The 23,097-nt window shown below is 44.9% G+C and overlaps 1 protein-coding gene across 1 annotated transcript in view; it reads right to left on the bottom strand.

Moving 5' to 3' along the window:
• Positions 1–2,652: 2,652 nt before the first annotated feature.
• The window catches only part of man1a1 (mannosidase, alpha, class 1A, member 1), a 41,071-nt gene continuing 20,626 nt past the window's right edge, over positions 2,653–23,097 (bottom strand). Inside the window, exons 5-12 of the mRNA XM_068753481.1 lie at positions 14,281–14,375; positions 8,860–8,983; positions 8,656–8,749; positions 7,622–7,737; positions 7,318–7,537; positions 7,040–7,212; positions 6,822–6,937; positions 2,653–6,027 (exon numbers count right to left, since the gene is read on the bottom strand). Of these exons, the coding sequence (XP_068609582.1) occupies positions 5,901–6,027; positions 6,822–6,937; positions 7,040–7,212; positions 7,318–7,537; positions 7,622–7,737; positions 8,656–8,749; positions 8,860–8,983; positions 14,281–14,375 (1,065 nt within the window). The 3' untranslated portion in view covers positions 2,653–5,900. The remainder of the gene's footprint in view (positions 6,028–6,821; positions 6,938–7,039; positions 7,213–7,317; positions 7,538–7,621; positions 7,738–8,655; positions 8,750–8,859; positions 8,984–14,280; positions 14,376–23,097) is intronic.

The following is a 23,097-nucleotide window of genomic DNA, read 5'->3' as shown; positions in this document are numbered from 1 at the left end:
TGAGTCAGAGTTGATGTGTATTTGTATTTTTTTTTGTTGTATCCAGAAGGGTTTCCGGATCGCTATCAGAATTTAACGTGATCTAAGTTAGACTAAGATCCAGCTTCAGATTTTATTTTTTTTAAATATCAGGATTCATCCAGCAGTTTTTCTGTAATCCTCGTCGGAGGTAAATCAGTGAACATTTCCTCACCAGGAATCATCTGAAGCTGCTGCTGGGATTGTTCTGGTTCCGCTGGGCTCTAAAGTGCAATGAAATAAAACCTGCAATGAGCCGTGCAAATCGCTTCCAGGCCAGCATCTTCATTTCCTGACACGCTTTCCATGCATGTGTGCGAATTTTGTCTTAAAGCTCATAATCGTTTCATTTTGCTTTGAGCGCTCAGGTTTGAAAAAGGCGATCGTGAATGGACTCAAACGGATCATGATCTGGAGATCGAGTTAAAGGAACAATACACACTTTAAATCATGACCATGAAGAATGAGTTGATCCCCTTTAACTGTCAACATAAAAATGTAATAATAATAAAAAAAACATTTCCTACCAAAGATTTAGAGGAATGGCTGCAGTCAGGCTGTTTATTTAAATGAGGTTGAGGTGAAGCTAATCGTTGATACAGCACATATTCCATATGCCTATTCCTGATTTATGGCGTTCGCTGTTGTCGCTGAACGGTTTATTCCTTTTTCTAAAATTGACAATGCATGAGAAGAGAAAGCAGGAACGGCTGGTTATAAAGAATACCCCGGCGTGGGGTCGCCCCCAGGCTGCATGTGCTTCCCCTCATTTGGCCCATCTTGTGCCGGATCCCGATCCGAGCTGCTTTGTTCATGCACATATTAGCACCATTGTTCCACATGGTGGGCTCTAATGATGACATCATCATCATCATCGACAGACAGGGCAAAATGTTGAAACCACAATCCCGAGGATCCTCAGGTGACGTTCCACTAAGAGGAGGAGATTTCTACTGATGAATTAAAGTTTAATTTGTCAGCTAATGAATATATAAATATGGAGGATCCATAATGGCGAGCCGGTTAAAATCCCAGTCCAGATTGATTCTGCTGCTGGAGGCTGATCTTCTGACTGGGAAGAAGCCCTTTCTGTGTTCTCGGACTAAGTAGAGATGCTAAGCTAAGCTTCCAGAGGTTTATGACTTTAAATATAAAATGCAATAATACTAATAAATAATACATACATGATGAGCTTTGATGTTTGACGTGGTGGTCACCTGCTGACCTGCTTCCTGTTTTATGTTCTCCTGCTGCCCTCTGATGGTCGTGAGGAGAACTGCTGCACTCAAGCCAAACTCTTAGCTCCACATCCTGACAGTTCTGGCTCAGATCAAGTCACACCGAAGGAGGATCCAAATGATCCAGAACAAGTGCTGCAAATGAGCTTCTGCTATAAGCGGCACGATGCAAACATCAGGCTGTTGTTCTACAACCAAATAAACCAATAAACACTCGATGTGAAGAACCAAAAAGGTACAGACCTCCAATTCTGGATAACTCACATATAGGAAGAACAAGGATGACTATTATTCTGATCCGAGAAAGACATTGCAGACATTCTCATTAGTGCAGCCAGCGGATCTGTTTACTCACTGGGACCATCCGTATCTTAAATGAACGATACCGGACATGGAAAAAACCTCATAAAAACAAACCAACCGACCAGGAAAGGGTTTGGATTTGATTTGTTCCAGGCTGCCGAAGGCACTCAGGCAGCATTGTTATCTCAGCATTGTTATCTCAGCAGGGCAGAAGCAGAGAGGCGATTATAAAGAACAATTGCTCTGAATTATCTTTTCTTATTTCTGCTCCTCATGTTCCGCAGCGATGGTTCGAGCCAAATAAGAAAATTGTTCTCAGTCTAGCAGCGGGGCCGAGAAGAAGGCCTGGATTAGTCTGGAGAGAAAAAAGATGCCTCAGAATCAGAGGAGCCTCAAACAGAGTAGCCTCAAACACATCACCGCTCTCTTTGGGTTCTACATTACTTTTCGGCCAAGTAATAACTATTTCATTTTTACTTCATTTATTCTATTTTAGGACCTCATCTTTGAGGAAGCAGCTCCCTGGTGCTTTGCAGCATTGGCATCGTGTCGTATTCTGAAGATTAGAGAGAATGGATTTATTAAATTTAAAATTTATAGTTAAATTAATAGAGAAACAATTCTGCAGATAAAATTCAGAAGCATACAATTTGTATTTTTTTTAAATTATGCACCGGGCATACAAGTTGAAAGCATTTTCGCTCGAGATTTGTTAGTTCATAAATCTGCCACCAAGAATATTTGGCGCTAAAACACCTCTAATTATTCTTTCAATCGTGAAACAAGTCTCCAGTATCGGTTGTATTTTGGATGACATAAAAAGTCGAACTGTAGTTAAGGTGTTCTCTTTATAACCTTTTATTTCCTCATGTAGAAATGGATCCACCTGTGCATCGTTCACCAGAAAGTCAAAGAACATTGATTTAAATTAAAAAAGATGAGCTCATGCTAAATATCATTCTTCTTAAAGTCTCACACGACACCAACCCGAAACCAGCTTTTATTCTACAAATGTCAGAACACACTGAAACAAAGGGGACCCATATAAATACCCGAAGACATACAAATAAAACACAAACAAAACCACTGCTTAATAAAAGATCTTTTATTCACAATAGAAGTGTAACAAATATAGTTTATTAAAAAGTCTGCTGCTTATTAATATCATTAGAATCCATAAACTCAGATTTTTATATAAATGTAGAACAACTCATTTACCAGGATGGAATATTTACAGTATTTCCAATAATAATATTAACACAATGAGACATTTCCCCACAAAATTAAAATATTGCATATAAAACACAAATTGAACTATGTGCAATGGAATGATTATCAGCAATATTTATACAAAAAACATTTCTGAGGTTGGTTTGAAACATTTAAAAATGTTGAAGGGAATCGCAGATATTTGTACGAATTCAAACCATTTGAGTCCAAATTTGACAGATTGATTGATTAGTGATCGTAAGACAAGTTTTTACGACAATTGGTTTCATTTTGAATTCTAATAAAGACTGAACCCTTGATGACCCTTTAATGCTCACTGACACAAGGCGTCAGAACGCAACAGCTCATACACCCAAAAAATAAAACCGGCAAAATCAAATCAACTGTTTTAGAAAAAGAAATGAAAGTGGGAAAGAGCAGATCGATCTCTGATGAAAGGGATCCAGGAGAACCATGTCCCTTCAAATATGCATTAAGAATTTTATTTTGAAAAATAACTCCCAAAGTTATATATAAAAAAAAAAAAAAAAATGAAACCGCCACCATTAGAAAAATGATTCTAAGAACAAAAATGAAATGCTGTCTGACAGAATTTAAAGCTTTGAATGGATTTAAAGGTAATCCAGAACAGATCTCTTTCCAGATCATCATCAGCTTCTTCATTATTAACTCAGAGCTCTGGTCGATTAAATCAAACGATCTTACGACGCTTTACCAAAAGTTAAATCAATAAAACCAGCCTGGAAAGGCGCTTTAACAGGAAATGTCATTCTCAATGGTCACTTGTTTCATATTAATTCAAAACAAATGGTCACATTGCTATTTCTTTTTAATTTGCAGGATTAAATTGAATTATGTGGTAACATAAAAAATAAAGGGTCACACTGTAAACCGGTTTCCTACAGCCTGAACCGGATCTGGAACGTTCCCCAGACTCCACCTGGTCCCCCCCCTCCCCCCCCCAACACACACATGTCACTCGAGTGTTTGTGCTTTCCAAGACACAATCAAAACAAGCAACAGCGAGCAAAGGTGAACGCAAGACGACACAGACGCACATGAGATGTCATTCACATTAGATGGTACATTCATGGTCCGCCCATAACATTGATCCGAGCCCCACGCAGCTTTTAACGTACGTTAAACACCGCTAGCAGGTGGCATGATTAATAAAAAACACACACACACACAAGATTGGACCTGTGAATTCATGACATCCTGCTTCAAGATGTGGATTTTTGGTAAAATAAATATGCAAATATTCACAGGAGGAGTCAAAGAGCTACATAACTCAGGACCCGATCACGGATCTATGGATCTACACAGCGCCATCTGGGCGGGGTTAGCGCACACACCCCTCTCAAAACCTACGTTCACGTCTACAGAATAAATTAACACAATCAGCAAAATTAACACAACTTCACATGGATTGAAAAAAGAAAGCCTCCGAAATCAACTAACAACATGACACAGGTCGAACGCCGTCATCTGTACAGTGATGGAGGAGCGCGGAGGGCCCTGAAGCCTGGAACAAGGAGGCCATCCCACCGACTCTGGGCTCCTCGTTTCATTTTTCTCACCTTCTTTCACGAGCAAAGGAACTGAACTCTTAATGTCTTTCCCACTTTAAAATACGCCCTTTTTCTCGACTTGACTCAGACTCCAGGCCACACAAGTAGACTTGCACCTTGGAGATATCACCACTGGGTGTCAGTGTTGTTCAGGAAACAACCTCAGAGTCCTGGAAGCTGTTGACTAAACCAGCAGTCAGGCGAAAGGATAGCATCAGGACACAAAGATTAGCTTAAACCTCACTTTAGCTCCCAAGCCAGACTTACTCTACTGAGTTAATTATCCTTTAATCAACACCTAACTTTGGTCCAACACTCATGAGAAGTTCACCCAAAGCTCCCCGTCCATTTCTTTTTCTGCTTGTCCCTCCAACGCCCCCGTTTCAACCGTGAAGGCACTGGATTCATGACTAAACTGAATTTATCTGGCTACAGTCGGACATGAGGAGGAATCTTTCCCACCCAGGCGAGTTGAGCTCTCAATAAAAAGTACAACAACAACAACAGCGACAGCAACGCGGTTTTAGATACACGTCCCGCCCCCAGAGTGTGACGAGAACAAACATCTCAGACTCAGAATGGTAAAGCTGTACAATCAGTATGGCTTCTTCTGTGTGTGTGTGTGTGTGTGTGTGTGTTTGAGATGGAAGTTGAGCGTCTGCATCTCCTCATAGAGGAGATGAGATCCCGATGCTGGAACCGGAAACCCAAGACAGTTTGTGAAACACAATGCGGTCTGACTTTACGCCGACGCATGCCGCGGTTTGAGGATATAAACACTTGCAGAAGGTGGGAAGAAGGAAAACGGTTTGGATGTCTCCGCTTTGCAGAGGAATCCAACGGCATTCCCGAGAGGAGGCGGCGAATAATCCTCCCAGAGTAACTCGTCTCGTCTCCACGTGTCGCTGCAGCTGAGCAAACACCATCTGCTGCTTCAGCGCCCCGAGATGAGATCCCCCCCCCCCCCCGGCTCTGTCTTCGTCACACTATACTTCAATCAGTCGCAATGACTTCTTGTTGATGGCTGGCGACGATTAAAATCCTAAAACACTCTTTTGTTTGGATAAACCTCAGAAATACTGGTGAGAAAACGGCAAAGAAGAAATACGCAGATGAACCGATGGAGAGGAAGGCGTGGCGTTCAGGTGACAGAAAGGGGGGGTCACGTTTATAGACGCTTGGTCAGTGCAGGCAAACCGGGGCTTCCTTCAGACGGCGTCTCGGTCACAGCAGGAGGAGGAGACGGCGCCCGGGTTAAGCTAGCTCAGTTAGCTTTGTAATCCTCAGGAGCCCCCAAGCTCAAGGCCCAGAAGGTCCGGGCGAGGAGACGACGGCTCCTCCTTCACAAAGACAAACGAGGAGTTGAGAAAAAAAAACACGAATCATCAACCGGCTACCAACTCTGTTCGGATCCATTAGGAACAAAAAAGCGGCTCCGATTCAGAGGCGTCTGCAGCCATCAGGGACCAAACGGCGACGAGAGGGAGGCTCAGGTTTACAGGATCAGAGGGGAGGGGAGGCCGGGGGGGGGGGGGGTCCACTACTCCACTTCATTAGGCCCGTCGGTGTTATCCTTCCTGATGACCGGCAGCGGGTGGGCTTCCGTGTTGAAGACCCAGTGGTCGAAGGGGAGGTGGTCATCGTCAGAGAAGAGCAGGTAGAGGTACCTGAAGGCAACACGGACAGAAAACGCTTCAATCTCCAGTTAAATAAAGACCAAATTCAATGATTGTCATTATAGATAAGAAAACTTACAGGTAACAGATCTGAACGTTACTTCTAGTAAAACTGTCAACCTACATCTCCCACAAGAGATGTAGGTTGGGGGGGGGGGGGGGGGGGGGGCGCTCTTTCCCCCGCCTGCCAGAAAACCACGAGAAAGCGGCGAGTGATTGAAGGCGGCGGCGTGAAGTATGGCCGTGTCCTTGGCAGCGGAGGGAAGATGAATATTGGAAGAGGCTCAGCACGAAGCCAAGACTCCCCCCCCCCACCACGAGGAGGAGGAGACTTTATGGGCTCGCTGCTAAATGGGACTGATACTGATTTCACTGATGAGTGCAACCGAACTGAAGAACTCATCATTGAGTTGCTGTCTGGGCCGGGGGGCCGGAGGGGGGGGGGTAGTACTTTATCGCGCCTATGAAAACATTCCCATCTCGTTGTGACCCCTCATGTCGGATGGATTTCTTCTGTGTGTGATGATCTGGAAGAGGAGCAGGAAAAGCCACCCCTACTTCAAGTGTGTGTGTGTGTGAGCTGTGATCAGGAGCAGGGGGGGGGGTGCTTGTTAAAATTTACTACCCATAAAAAAAAAAATGTGGATTGGATGGAATCCACATTAGGTTAACCTTGACTTCCTGTCAACAGCTGGAGGAGAAATGATGAGAACAGATGAGGAGGAGGAGGAGAGGCCGTAAAGAGGAAGAGGAGGTTGAGGAAGAGGAAGGCTTGTGAGTATTACTTGAGCGTCTCGGCCAAGTAGAAGCTCTGCTGGACGTCGTCGTGGTTGGGGATCGAAGCGTAGACGTCCCTGACGCCGCTGTATCCTCCTTCTGTCCTACAATGCTGCTCCAAAGCCTGGGCGAAGAGCAACGACGAAGACGAGGCGGGACAGTCAGGCGAGACGCTTGAAATGTCACCAAAGAAAAACCAGCCGATGCAGTTCACGCGACGCCTCACCTGAACCGCCTCCCAGCCCCACTCCCTGTATTTGGGGTCGTGGGTGAACCTCCACAGGTACATGTACGTCTCGATGACCTCGGGCCGGAGGATGAAGTACTTCTCGTTCTGGCGGGTGGCGATGGCCTCGACGCCGCCGTCGAAACGAAACGCCTCGGGACCCAGGTTCAGCGCTGGAGAGGAGAGAAGGGACGCAGATCAGACGCAGATTAGACGCAGATTAGACGCAGATCAGATGCGATAAACACAACAACGATCCGTTTCTACTTCCTGCTCACCGGTCCTGGCGTACGACTCGTGGCAGGTCCGAGCGATCTCGGCGGCCTGCTCCATCTGGTGGCCGGTTTTGTCGCCGGGCGCCCCGTCGGCCCCGAGGGCGATCATGCCGCCGGCGAAACAAGTCAGGTGACCCATCTTGTGCTCCAGCAGCCCGCCCTTCCACTCGGCGATGTACGTGAGGCCGCTGCTCGACTTCCTCATCAGGTTGGTTTCTATCGCCTGGCGGAGGAAGACAACGGGGACGTCAGGGAGGAAGGAAACGCCGCTTTCCCACCCAGCCGTCGATCCGCGCCCGTCCCTCACCTGTAAGGCCTCGTAGTACATCTTCTTGCCTTCCTCGTCGGTCTTGTCAGACATCAGCCAGGCCTTCAGCAGGTACTCGTAGAAACTGTCGCCGAGGCCGCCCACAGACACGTGATCTGCGACACACACACACACACGTCGTACACAAATGGAGCTACACGCAAACACATGTACGCCGGTTTAGCTCATAACTGTTGGACGCGGGACTCGCGTGTGTGTCTGTGTGTGTCTGTGTGTGAGAGAGAGTGCGTTTGCCGGTTTCTAACAGAACAGTGGCTCGGACACGACTTCTACGGATGCGCGGCACATACAAAGACGGGTAAGCGTTTCCGTTAAGCTGCACCGCAGAGATATTCTTCAGGCAACATTAGACTGCAAACATCTCCAAGTCATCATTTATTCAACAAATCCCATCTCTGTTGCATAATTCCCTCCAAGATGAAAGATGCTCTCCGACTAAAACATAAAAGTTTTGGGTGAAGATGTTTTTTTCTCCTGAAATGTGCCGTCTCGATCAGCATTCCTAATTGAATATGTCAAAATTAGCATAGAACACTTTGAAAACACAGCTAGCCTCTCTGGATAGGAGTTTCAGCTAAATGACAAAGACTATACTTACGGCTGTGCTGTCAGTGGTTTTTATTCTTCAGATAATAAAAGATCGAGCGGCGGTGCAGGCTCAGATTGACGGCGTCCCCGATGAAGGCAGACAGCCGAGCGGACGGGACAATAATAAGTCTCAAACATTCCAGCAAATATGAAAATCTAGCCTAATTTGTTTGAATTCTAAAGGAATGTACGACTTCTGCTGCCGATCTTTTGTCTGATGAGAGCTAATTGTCTCCCAGCATTTTCTTTTACGGTCGGAGAAGTGATCTTCTACACAAATAAGAAAGTGAGTCAGCAGATTTTCCAAAAAGACGCGTTCCTGCTCTCCCGCTGGTTAAAAATGAATTTCAGCAGCACTTTAGAATCAGGTCTTTTTGAACGTATAGACAGTGTAAAAAAACAACTGAACTGTGAGGAGGACTTACGTTGACCCCACTGGCCGCTGTTGGGGTTCAGGTAGTTGGGGTACAGCCCCTGGGGTTTGTCCAGGCGATTGAGCACTTTCCGAATGTTCATGACCTTGTGGTGGAACAAATAGACAAAGACATGACGCAAAGTCATCGATAACAGCGCAACGATGCAAACCTTTCCAAAACGCAAGCTCCGCATCGTCGTGAGCGTCGCTTTACCTTTTGTGCGAACTCTGGATTCTCGGAGAGTTTGCTGAGATGCATGAACTCCAAATGGAGGGTGCCGTATTCCGCCAGGATGCTGCTGCCGCCCGACGCCCACGGCCAGTTCCTGCCGATGCCGCTGCACGGAGACACAAAGAGCCGGAATGAGTCATGACAGAAAAGCCAATCAGCAGCACAAAGAACAAAGAACCTGATCATCTTGATAATAAACGGCAGCAGGAAGGGCGTCGACTTAAAGCTCTCCATGACTCAGATTTCTGATTACAAAAGCAACTAGAATGTTCCTGCAACCTACATGTCGCCTTTGAGGTGAATTATCATCCGTCACCTCAGAGGCATCAAACTTCTTAAAGGGGCAGCGCTCCATTAAACCCCGACATAGCTTGACTTTTTAGTGACACACGCCGCCGACCTTGCCGACGTCCATCCGTCAATCGGAACTCTCTAAACTCCAGCCGACGCTGCCCGTGGTGACGCCGACGTCAACTCTTGGGTCTCGTTTGAGAGTTACCAACCCTGGCGTGCTTGACAAGGACAGAAGACCCAAGTAAAGCGTGTGTGTGTGTGTGTGTGTGTGTGTGTGTTGGATCATTACAGCCACTGACAAATAATTTCCCGGCTCCAGACTGATGACTCTGAGGATAATGATTCAAGCAACTACTCATGAATACATATGAAGACGTATTAACAATTCACACACAGGAAGTCTGCGCTGCAACTACTTGTGGAAACACGGACCTGAGCGGCGGCACATGGGAGACGTCCCACAAATGAGAAAAAGGAGGAGGAGGAGGTGTGAAGAGGGACGAGTGCCATAGACGCACATAGACTCCCGTTACACCATAGATTTAATCAACCGAGCCAAACGCGGAGGGGAAAGCAGAAAGGCGAAGATCGGCGGAGGAAGACGAGGAAATATCCCAGCTCCGATACCATCGTCCATCTGGATGCTTTAGAGGTTAAAAATACCACATCTAAACGCCGCGATAACCTGAACACCGGATTAAGGTATGATTGACGTGAGGAGCGAGTTAGCTAAAAAGAAAAAAGACAGAGTGAGCAGAACATCGTTCCTTAATCTCCACAAGCCTTTCCCTCCTTTATAGCCGAACCTACATCCCCTCAGTCGACTGTAGGCTTTATCAGTCGATCCCTTTCCATCCACAGGGTGACGACTGATAAATCCCTTCTTTTGGTGGGGGTCCGGGGTGGAAAGGTGGGTAGATGGGGAAGGCAAACACCCCCCCTGTCCACCCAGATCCCTCCCAAAGCTCTTTTTTTCCCCACCAACTGTCACAGGCTCTATTCTCTATTCCGCCAATAGTCAAGGGTTTGACGTTTATGTCAAAAGCTGTCTGGAGTTTGTAGAATCCAGGAGCAGCACGGACCCTCTTTTTAAATCGTCCATGTCCATGCAACAAAACCCAGGTCCAAAGATTCCACCTGATGCCACTGAATTATGAGGGTTTGCATCCCAGTCCTCTCTGGACTCTCGTCTATCTTGGTTTGCCTCTTTTTTTTTTTTTTTTTCGGGGGGAGTCCAATCTTCATATTTTTCTGCCTCTCGCCACCCGCAGCCATTTTCCCGGCCAGCTGTGAAATGAAGAATCTCGCCGGCTGGGTTTGATACCCTCCGGTCCATTCGGCAGTGCCAGCAACAGTGATTTTAATTCTGCGGCGCCAAGCGGTAACCTGGAAAAACAGAAAGCCTTTCTTATTTACATAAATTACGACGTGGCGCTGGGACACGGCTTCTCACGCTCCTCTCGTATTATGTTAGAACCAACAACAATTGGTTTGCCCTGCGTGGTTGGATGAACCCTATACTTTGGGCCCGCTTCTTTGTTCACGCCCCTCTTCGTCCAGGCCGTGAACCTCTGATTCCCTCCTGCTTTTCTTCCATCGATATATATCTCTCCCTCTCTCTACTCCTACTGCAGGCGCAGAGGAAATGCGAATAGAAATACGTTCACAGGCCCGGAACTTAATTAGAAACCTTAAATCACGCGGCCTGCCTCGGGTTACTGCCGGAGAGAGCCGCACTGAGAGCAGGAGCGAGAATTTGTGTTTAACTTATGACAAGTCTCTGGACACCGTGAACGGAAGACTTGTCTTTGTTGCTAGACGCAGCCGCGAGGCAGCGGGAGAGCGTTGCGTTCAATACAGCGAATGCGTTTGTCGGCTGTAAAGTGCAAATTCAAGATAACCTTTTCGGGGGAGTTCTGGAGCGCACCAGAAGATGTTTTTTTTTTTTTGCCCCTACATGCCGGAAAAAACTGATATCACTTGAACCGTAAAACGAGCAAATGATATAACGAGGACTTTCTCGTTGCCAGTGGGGCAGAGCACCCCGGGAGCAAAGGAAAACTGGCTGCCGAGCACACAATGCGTCATTTAAACTAGGAATATGAGGGTAAATAGCTATGTTCAGTCCGTCTCCTACAAAAAACAAACACACAATCCTCGATTCTCGTTATTTCTTATAAGGTCAAGCCGAGGCTAAAACATCTCTGCAGAATCTCTGAATCTAAAATTGTGATTAGTCTCACAACTAAAAGGAAGAGTTTTCCACACATCAAAAAAGAAAAGGCCCCATGACAGAGAAGCACTTTGCACTAATGGAGCCATTCTCAATCTCGGCCTATTAATCCGACTCCCAGACCCCAGAGCTCAGGGGTGATTGGCTCAGATACAGTAGCTGAAGAGCGCAAATTGGTCTTTTTTTTTTGTATTTTCTTCTATGAGATAAGAAAAAAGAGAGCAGGAGAAAAAGAAGTAGACTTTAAATTAGCAGCGCTATTAAGACGCTAACGCCGCGCTCAGCATCAGTTTGTGCGAAAAGCAGATTCTTTATTGGCGTTAGTACATTCTAAGACAGCTCATCTTCTCATGGAGACCCTGAGACTGAGTCTCAGGGTCTCCATGAACTCAATCAGCAGAGCGAAACCTCACTAATGCACAGCTGATTGAAATGGATTTTTTAATGTGTGTGTGTGTGTGTGTGTGTGTGTGTGTGTGTGTGTGGGACACAATCATCGTCATGATGCGTGTAGAAAGGAGAGGGTTCTCAACACAATGCAACCCGAATGCAAGCATGCCCACAACAATGCCTCGCCCCATTTAGGCCAGCCGGTGTGGAGCCGAGTGGGAGCGGTTCGCAGGAACTTTATCAGCGTGGACGTTAACAGAGCAGCTGTGGGTCATACTGGCCACAGCAGATAACGACTGGGTTATAACCAGCGCTGGTGTGAAACGGTGGGAGCAGGAAAAGTGGCTTCCATTGACTCATGAGCGGAAACATTCTGAACACAGACGGACACACGTGATAATTGTGTATGTCCCTGTGTGACATAATGAGTCCCTTAAGCTGCAAAAGCCCGGACTTTGCGCAGCTTATAAGATTTACATTAATCGCTACCCAGTTCGCAACCAGAGTAGAAACCAAAAAAAATAAAGATTTCCAAAGCTTTTGTACTGAAAAACAACAGAATTAAGCAGCTTTTAATCAGCAAATATTTGCTGTTTATTCTGTTAATGCTTTCTTGTATTGAGAATATTCTGTTTTTGGTCAAATTCAAAGCTTTTGATACAACAAAATAATTTGATGGATTCTACCGACGGAAGAGACGTCTCGAGGATTTTTGTAAATCTCTTCCATCATTGACAAAAAGCTAAATTCAGGACAAATGTTCATCTGGCTGCACCACAAGAGTTTGTGGAAGATCAATCGGACAAATCAATCAGAGCTTAGCAGCCTTTTTCACTCTGTTGGTGGTAATCGATCAATCAATCAATCTGTGAATAGGGCCAGCCTTTTATCATTTATCGGGTGCTGCATCTTTAGAAATGAACTAAAAACTTGTGGACAGGTTAAAAAATGACACGATAAGTTGAGTTTTCATTTTCTTGGACAAACAGAAAACATTTCTAGAATCTATATGATCCTTTAAACTTAACAGCTCGCCAGAGAAATCAAGATTTATTTGGGGTAGAAGCAGGAGCATCTTTTAAACTGTGGCCTCGTTCCTCTTAGCTGCTCTCGGGCTTCTTAGCTAGCGGCACGGTAGAGCGATAAAAAATTTCTATAAAAAGAACTCGACTGTCGAGTGAAGCGGACCTTCAGTGAGACGTCCTGAAACAGAACAAGATACTGGGTCACTCAGGGAGAAGCACATCGACCGGGGAAGGAGGGAGAGGAAATACAGGAGAGTGGGATGTGAGAAATTACGTTTTTTTTTTTTAAATGAGGAAGAGAAAAAACAAAAACGCAGGAGGAAAAGGGGATGAAGTGAGAGAAGATAATTGGGTCTCATTTGCAAGTGTTTTACAGCTTCATCCTGCTTCTGGGTCAAGGTTATGCAGGCAAGCACTTCACTGATGTTTCTCTCCACCATCCGTACCAGAAGGTTTGATCCGTCACTCTCTCTCTTTAACCTGCACCACTGACTAAAACAGACGCTCGCGAATAATCGATCCATTTTGTATGAAGCCATGAACTCAGTCGGGTGAAAACTGGAAACCAACACAAGCTCTTTATAACCGATTTGGGCCAAAGTCAGGTGAATCTAAAATTTTACTCGTCTTCTAATCAGTATAAATAAAAAAATTAAAGTGTGCGCACACTTTCTCCACGAAGTGTTTGCCAAGTCCATTCAGCCACACACACACACACACACAAAGAGAAAATTAATCTGCCGTGGCGCGTTTATCGTCAGGACGACCCGCCTTTTAATTAACGGCAGACAACCAGGAGCGTGTCGAGTCTCTCTGGAGGGAGGGAGAGACGGAAGCAAATGAAGAGAACCTTTCGCTCTTCATCGCGTGGCAGACGGAGGTGGAGGGACTTGCGTGATGGCAGAGCTGAAAGAGCCCTTTAGAGTTCAAACGGTTCCACCAACACATGTTGAGTTTAGGAGGATCATCATGTAGTCCGAGCGGTTTGTATGCAAATATTATTGCTTGTGTTTTTTAAGTGCACTGTGTGACTACTTTATATGTAACCTGTTGTGTATCCAACGATCTGAGGTTCTCCATTTCTCAGCAGCGAGAACTATTTGTTCAGGCTAACTATACAGAGATTGCAATCATGGATAGAGCTGGAGCAGTGATTGTTGATTGTTGATTTAAAATCACATCAAAACCTAAAACAAGTTTTTTTACCCCCTCAGTATTCCTTTTCCATGTGAATATTGAAATAAGTCAGAAAAGTCAATTCCCTCCAAAATATCGCAGCAGTTTAGAGAAGCCCGCTCCGTCATGTCAAACTCAAAACAACTCCGCTTCACCCAGAGAGCGGGAACAGAAGGGAATTTGTGTTCGCCCGAGACCAAAGAGCTCTTTTAAAGCATCAAACCATACAAACACCAGGAGAGCGGACCGCTGTGAGGGACCGGGGTGAAGAGTCTGTGGTTCTACCTCTTGAGGTTAAGCAGAGCCCAGGGGATGCCAGTGGGAGTTTTGAAGGCAGGCAGCAGCTTTTCACCCAGCTCCACCGCCTTTAAACGGAATACCTGAAAAAGAAACACAGCATCTCATTAGAAAGGAGAAAGAAGGATTTTGTTTGCCGTAGAGTAGAAAAACCACAAAGATGGATTACTGTTCCATAGGGAGAAAGAAAGACGTTTAGTCATGATGATGGAGAAACCGGAACAAGCGAATGCACGGCGTCTTTCCCCGAACACCGGCGATCAAAATAATGTCTTCCTCCTTTAGTTTGGCGGATCTGAATAGAAAACTGGAACCCAGTCACCGTAGCACGTTCTTCAAACCACCGTACGATGGTTCCTTTTCAGATTTAATAGTGAACACTGGGCTGTATGTAAAGAAAACTGTTTATCGCCTCCACCTGCTTCCTCCCACTCTTTTTATGCCATCCCATTATCCTCCCATTGCTACCCCCCCCTTATTGTCGCTTGCAGCTACATTGATATTTACATGTGCAACTGGAGAAACATTACAGAGATTGTTCCACTACCCCAGTTCTATTTGGAAGGTCAACTGCACAATGCAAAAATGCAATCAAAACTAGCCTCCCAGAAAAACCATTTTAATTGGGATTCAAAATGCAAAATATAATGTAATTAGACGTTCTGGTCTGCAGCAAGAGAACCCTTTCTGGTGTATAAATGGAATCCAAAAAGGCAGTTTCACTGATGAAGACTTGGATGATTATGTCCTTTAAACATTAGCTTTTGGGAAGTGGCTTGACTCCCGTACTCCAGAGTGGCATGCTTCCAGGTGACAGAATTAATTTTTAAGGTTAGTGCGATCATGGCTAATCGGATCTGCGTCAAATTTGCGTTGTTTGAGGCACCATCTATATTTCTTCTCCTTTGAATAAAGATGATTGAATTTGCTTTCTGGAGCTTTTGTGTCAGCGTATCTCACTGGAAGGCTTTGCAGCAGCTTTAGCCGAGGGGGATGTAGCGTCTCTTAGGTAATTGATTTCGTTGAGTATAAAAGTGAAGTACTTTCATAATTTGGCTCCTGGCATCGGATTAGTCAAGACCGAGGTATTTTGGCTGAAGGAGTGGTGAACGGTTCGACACTGCTGGCAGGGATTAAACAAGCTTGCTGACCAGGCTGTCCGAACTAGCTCGCAGAATTTCAGCATTTCATTACACAAGAGCATTTTCACCGCAAAAAGGACAATGTGATAAAGATATTGTGATTTTGATATTGACGGCTTTTTCATGTAAATACGATGTTAGAACAACTCGCTCTGTCCCAGCATTGGTGATGTGCGTTTAAACCAACATTCAGTTTGATTTGTGTGTGTGTGTGTGTGGACTGTGCTGAAAAAAGGTGTCAGATCCCAGTGATTAATGTCTTTGGAAAAGACCAGCAGCACATTTGGGGAAGAATAAATAACCTCTAACGGGTGCAAAGAAGAAGAATTTTAACAGGCCCATGTCCAAAAGTCATCAAGCAAACTGCCAGCAAAGTTTAATACGCAACTGAAGGATACAGTAACGGAAAGACACACACACACAAAGACTGTGGGAGTGATATTTAAAGTTGGAATACAGATGCAGGAAAATTGGTTCATTTCAGAGGTGTTGTCTGAAAAGAAAGACATAACAGGGAAGGATCAAAGCTGCTGAAGGAAAATGGAAAAGCAGGAGGAGGGAGAAGGAGAAAGAGGATTTGCTCTACTTTATTTACTCCATCTTTGTGCAACACAAGGTCGTTTAATCTGCAGGCTGAGAATAAAGTGAGTGATTCAGGTTGAAGGACAGAAAATAGGGGGAAAACACCGAGGATACAATTAGGCGCACGCAACTCGTACCACCAGGGATTTTACGGTGGAGGAGGCTTTGTGTCGAGCGTGTGCAATTAGCGTGTTTTTTTTCCCAGGCAGTTGTGTTTTTACACAGTATTTTAAGTAAGTTTTTAAAAAAATGCTTGAAGGATTAGAGTGTTTAGGGTTCAATATATCACCAGAGTTGAGGAAATAAGTCAGTCGTAACGTATCCGTGAGGAAGCATCGTTATTTTTCTTTCTCTGGAGTGGCTGGTGACATTAAGCTTTAAACATGCAGAAATAAAGACAGCTGCAGATAATATGACTTCCATTTTGAAGGTTTAAATTTTATCTGCAACTATAGACTTGCAGCTTCTCTCCACCATATTTAGGGGAGTGTTTAATTACATTACTCGAGGCTCATATTACGGGGTGCACACGAGGTGTTGGGCACCATGCAGATCATCCCACTAATATGTTTCTTGCCATACTGCTTTCTTTTTTCATCTCCTTTCCGAGTCTTTGCAATGGAGTGAGTACGCGTCTCAGTGCAGGCCTGTGAGATCAGCCGGCCCCGGCTTAAATGAATATAAATACCCTTATATTAGTGTTAAATGAAGCATACATGTGGTTTAGTGTGAGAAGGAGGTGCTAAAAGCTCCAAGCAAGGATTTAAACACATGTAGGAGAATGAGCAGCTTGTGTTCTCCCAATCAGGTTTCTAGCTCTCTCTCTCTCTCTCCCTCTCTCTCTCTATGTGTGTGTGTCCACAGAGAATCACCTGGACAGCTCTCTAACTAAGACGAATCACCTAGAGGGCCTTGAGGGATATGGGGCCCAGATAACAACCACAACAAGGGTCACGGAGGGAGCCCCACATGCCGACACCTCCGCCGGACTCCTGCTCCTCCACATGGACCTTGACAGGCCGACCTCTTTTACCCTCTCCTTGTTAAACTCCTCAGTCATTTTTCCTTCTCACTTACTGACAATCATTTCCACTCCAGTCACCCTCTCTTCTTTCTTCTGCTCCGACTCGGTGTATTTCCAAAGATAGACTCCTGCCTGCCTCTTTTCAAAAAAAAACTTTGTAAGGCGTCATAAAACGTAGCGCCCTTTATACGGAGTGGAACTACTGGACCATATATTGCGATTGTTGCTTCATAACCTTGTTTATGACGTCAATCACCTCTTTTTTGCATGCAAGACAAAACATGCAAAAGCACGTAAGAGCATTGCAGCAAATCTCAAACTGCCCAGAAATGTGACTTTAAATTAATAAATGATGAATTCATGCAGGCAACAGAACAAAGAGTGCAGAAAGAAGGCTCTGGAATATCTCAGATGCAGTGCTGCTAGAAGTAGCCACTCAAATGATTGATTTCCTCTCCCAGCACCCACTTTAAAGTGGGTCTAAGTACTCGTGTCCATCTCTGCAACCAACGGCTCTTATAAGACGAAGTCAGGCATGGAGCCTGGAGATCCTACAGGAGCAGAAGGTAGCAGAGTATTTAGTACGTTACAGCGGAAATACAATTTGTTTTTGAAAGTTAATATCATCAACTCTACTTCCTTTGTCCCACTATGCAGGGGAAAAAAAAAAAACCCCACCAAGATAATGTCAGGCTGTCACAAAAGGAGCTTTGCAGGGATCGCAGCTCGGAGCCTTTATGGAGTTTGACAGACACTTTTGATTAGACAGGAAAACCGTCACGTTTTACTTTTCATCTCAGTATTAGCAATCCGAGAACACACTCACACGTACGGGCAACGTGAATCAACTCCTGATAATGTCTCCTCTTCCCTCTCGTAGCAGTTTGTGCTAACTCCGCAAACTTTTGACAGTAAGCTCTTTTGACTGTGCCGCTATGGAAATAGGGAAAACGGCAGAAAGCAAATTTACATAGAATATTGTCTCTCTGTGGGAACGTTAGCGGGGAGGAGCCGGTCTTCAGACGGCTCGGGGATAAAAACTGCAATGTGAGCAACAAGCTGCAGTTTGAATTTAACGTGCTGCATTATGAGTCAGTTTTGTCAGACTTGCACATCAATAAAAGCTACGAAGCTTATTATATCAACTGTAGAAATACACAATCTCACAAAAGGAATCGAGATTATTTGAGCCATTTGTGAACAATAACAAAAAGCCAGAGGACCTCGTGAGATCTGTGACAGCAATAGTTTTATAACTGAGATATCCATTTATATCTACAATTTAATGACTACTCTGGTGGGAGAGTCCATCCAGCCCGTCATATCCACATCATCTGGATCCATGTTTGTCTTCTTTGTGGTGAAATTAAAATATTTTCTCACAATGTCTAGCAGGCTTATAAAGTGACAGACTGAGTCTACAGAGAATTTTTAAGACTGTTCAATTTAGACAGAAAGGAAACAAAATCAATACAGCGTAAGAACAATTCTTTCTTCTGGCTGTTTTGAAAAGAGAACAGCTCTGAGGAATTTACTGACTACAACTAAACTATATGGTCCCTGGTGTAACAGCTGAAAAAGTGTTTATTTTTAATGTGTGTTTACTGTCACACAACGTTATTTGCACCTAATTCCAGTGCCAACATGAAAGTCAAAGCATTATCTCAAACTAAAAATAAATGCATAAAACCTGGAGAAAAAAAACAACCTGCAAACAAGATGTTCAAGTAAAAATGACAACATACTGCTAATCTTTAATAACTGCACAAAAACTAAATGCTTCCTCTACAGCATCGCTGTCTCGGAATACTTTATTGAATAATAAGTGAGTGGATGAGCTGAAGAACGTTGACTGAATGCGACCAGAGCCGAGGATACGGTTTTCAGTAAATTGTCAATTTAGCAGTTGGATCATAAGAAGAATACTCAAAACCAGCAGCTATCCTGGAACATGATGTCTTAATGACAGATCGAGGCTACAGAGCACAGCGGTAAATTGCAGTATAGGTTACAGCGTTCCAGCTAATAGGCGCTTACAGCTACTCAACACTGAGGAAAAAGCGCTTTCTCTCGTTTCCCCACCAGATGGGAAAGTGAACGGGGTTATCCAACAAGCGGGAATCACATTCGTCCCAAGGAGAAAGCAGATATCCCCCTCGTGTGCTTCCCGACTGCTGTCTGGAGGCTGAGCAAAAAGGAAGAAAAAAAAATATCCAGAGAGCTCATTAATGTTTAATTTGAGCTGGACTTGAATCAACACTCTTTTTAGAGTGTTGGATAAAAGCTATAATTATAAATTGTGGCAGGCATCTGATGAACGGTTGCTTTTCTGTTGGGATGAGCCGACAAAGATCTCTTACCTGATGTTAGCCGTTGTACGAAGCTTCCCGTCAACCTTCAGATCTCCACACGGCTAAACAACACGCACACACGCCGAACTCTGCTTCATCAAAACCAGATTAAACACGATAAAAAAAAAAAGGTTTGCCATTTTAGCCTTTACAAGTCCAACATCAAAAAAGGCAACAGAGGGGGACTGAAGATAAGACGCGCGCACGCACACACACACACACACGGTCCGGTAACAAAGAGCTGATGGAATTGATCTGAAAGTGCTGTAGAGCAACGAGTTTGGAGTCGCCGCTGGGTATTAATGCTAAACAATGAGCTGCAGGACATTTCATATTTTCACCCATTAAAAAAAAAAAATAGACTGCTTTTGTTCTCGAGGAAAGATGAGATCATTAGGACTCACAGGTCGACTTTAAAGCCGACCAGCGGAGCAATCGTTACCAAAACTAGGGATCGATAGACGCCTTTAAATTAACTTAAATATAATTAATGGCTCCAGACAGAAGCAGCTACATCTGAACCAAAGACTCAGTGAGTCGGATAATCTGATCGATTATTGGGAGTGAAAGATGAGTCAACAAGAAGAACACACAACACCATCACATCTATCATCCCAACCTGGTATGCTACGCTACGCTAGCTGCGAGATAGAATTTAAGATGCAGCCTAATGGATTAGCCTTCAGGTCCTCCAGCCTTGCCCAAGGAAAGCGTTGGCCTTTTCATTTCGCCGAGCAGAACAAAAGGCCACTTACGCACGAACAGCACTTTCACAAAACGCTCGCCGGCGCTGTAATTAGGTAGGAACAACAGACGACACACTAAGAAGTGCCTGGTTCTTTACAGTCTGTTGAAACGGTTCGGGTTGATTGCTTTTTAATCATAGATCTGCCCCGACTAATGTCAAAACGCACGCGAAAGCCTCGAGGCAGGCCTAAAGTATTTGGTGGCGATGATGTGCCGGTCCGTGTGCCGGCAGAGCAAAAAGAATAAAAGGTCGATGCAGGACGCAAAGAGGAACCCTCAAAGCACAGCCGGAGTTTTAACATTTCAGGGTTTTCCTTTGAGCACTGATGTACCGATGATTAATGAACGATTAATGAACGATTAATGAACACGCCGCAACTAATCAGGCTGACCTCTGATCAACAGAGCAGGGCAAAACTTTGAGATGAATCTGGATACAGTATAAATTAAGAAAGCAAGAGACAAAAGACGACAGGAGGATGAAGGACAAGCAAATAAGTTCGAGAGAGAGGAGAGAGAGAGAGGAACAATTTCAGAGTCAACCGCTCAGCTGCGATTAAACAGCACATTCGATAACGCTCAAATGGTTGCACCTACCTCCTGTTCCGGTTCCTCCGTCACTCAAAGATGCATGTGTGTGTGTGTGTGTGTGTGTGTGTGTGAGACAGAGAGGGGGGTATATTAACAAGGCAAATAGCTTCTACGCCTTATCTCCCTCGCAGGGAGAAGATAAGGTCCGATGAGAGCGGTTCTGGGAGCAGCCCGGCTGACGGGGATAAGAAACGAGGCCTGACACACGGACTCCAGAGGCACCTCGGCGTTTCTGACAGTAATCTGCTCAGATCTGTCAGTCGTTAACCTCAGGGACATGGACACGTCAGCGATTTGTATATAGAGACGCCGGACTCAGTCTGGACTCACTCTCTAATACCATTGTGCTGAAGCGGACAGACCAGAACCTCAATCGCTGGTGAATAGTGAACAGCCTGACGTGACAATCACCTGAGCTCAAATGTAGCTAGAAATGTTAGAAAATAGGCCAATGAGGAGACATCTGTGATAAAAAAACAGACGTAAAGTACAAACCTTTCTCATACTTCAAATCTGGGCAGTTACATCGCACGCCGTTCAGCCAATCAGCAGCAACAACAGCGTAAATAAGGATGGCCTTTAAAGACTGGAGGTGAAACGTGCTGGTCAGACGCCATTTTCCTCTTCATCCTCAATCCTTGAGCTACGGCCTGGCTATCTCTCCTCAGCGGTGATTAGACCAGGCTAAAAAGAGACTAAGATAGAGACCCAGGAAAATCGCTCAGCGCGGTTGGTAAATAAACTTTACTTATCGTCTGTGTGTGTGTGTGGATATGTCAGCCACTTGACTCGGGCACAGCAGGAGGATAGTGGCGATGGCAAGAGGAGGGGAAAATGGAAGGCGGTGGGGTTGTTGTTCCCTTTCCAGCCAAGAGGCAATTTTCTCTCCGAGTGAATGAAGATTTCCTGAGGATAGAAGATGGAACCGTCTGCCGGCTCCGCCCAGAACGCTGCAGCACAGAACGTGTTCAAGGATCAGCCGTCTGTGGTCAACTGTGCCGACCTGAACATCGGGAGGTCAGAGATGGGATCACACCGAGGGAGGCATGGCGTCAATGACTTTATCCCCCCCGTCCCGTCCTGCCCGAGTGTCTGTATTCCAGCCAGGCACTAATGGAAAGCCTGAAGTTGGAGTTTTGGCTTTTCATACTTCTGTTTCTTAGCCTGGGGCCAACCTCAGTCCCAAATCCCATGGCTACCTTAACACCTAAACGTGTTCATTAGTCCTTTACCCATCCACTCGGGGGGGTCACAGTAAACACTTAGCATGGCGTGACGCTCTACAAACAGCAGGACATTAAACCGTTAGCCGCTTTGCTTCTAAATCTGACTAACAATAGCGAACAGGCTAATATTCCCACGGCCTCAGAAAAAGGTTTAATAAGTCTTTGGAGTGCAGTTAGCCCAAGGCTAACGAGGGCATTCGCTCTGGGCTAAGCATTATGTGAAAGGTTTATTAAGTCCACCGGGGAGGTTTGTTTGTTTAGAACCCAAAAAGTTACAGACAGACGTGCACGAAACTTCATCAGGGATCGCTTTTCCTTACAGTTTAGGGCCAACAGTTTTACCAAAGTTCCAAGTTCAGGGTGTTGGTTTATGCAGGAGTGTAACATGCGGGAGGAAGGAACTCTGTTTGGAGCACGCAGCATTGGGAGAGCTTTGCGGTTTGCTGAAAGCCGTCAAACATGGAAATGACTAAATCATCTGGTCAAGAGTTTATGAATAACTACAGGTGACGCGTCAGAAGCCTGTCACCTCAGTAATCGAGGGATTTGGAGCAATAATACTTCCATTTAATGATCACAAAATCATTCCAGAGATGGCATGAAAAGCTATTGCGTCCACTAAAAGTCTGCTGGAGACAGTAATCAGTCACTCTGATTTGATCATGAAGGCGGCACATCAAACTTAAATATAAATGCTCGCTTGATTGCAGACGAACGTGTGCAGAGAATTCTGATTATTCTTAACGGAGACCGATCAATTAGCAGAGAGAAACGTCTGCGTGTTGAATCCATGCCGTCCCGAGCCAGGCTTCTACCGGCCGATCAATCACTGACAGTAAAACAGAAATCAACAAAGGCCTGTTATACGAGGAAAATAAAATGACGCTATTTCCTGTTGTTTATGCAACAACAAAAAAAAAAAAGAATGGAGAGAATCGGTGCTGTGCTTTGCTCCAGCGAGGAGTTTTAGTTTCCCTGTCAAACACATGATGGGATGCAGCACTGAGCGGCATCATCAGTCAATCGGCCATTCATATATATCAAAAAGATTATGCAAATGCATAATAGAGTGTGTTTTGTTTTATGTCAGTTCCTTATTAATGAATTATAAAACCTGATCTCACGCTGCATTTCATCAGTAA

This window comes from Brachionichthys hirsutus, chromosome 20, assembly GCF_040956055.1.
Source record: "Brachionichthys hirsutus isolate HB-005 chromosome 20, CSIRO-AGI_Bhir_v1, whole genome shotgun sequence".
In the NCBI taxonomy this organism is placed as follows: Eukaryota; Metazoa; Chordata; class Actinopteri; order Lophiiformes; family Brachionichthyidae; genus Brachionichthys; species Brachionichthys hirsutus.
Note: the sequence above shows the minus strand (reverse complement) of the source record. Positions and strands in the feature narration are given on the sequence as shown.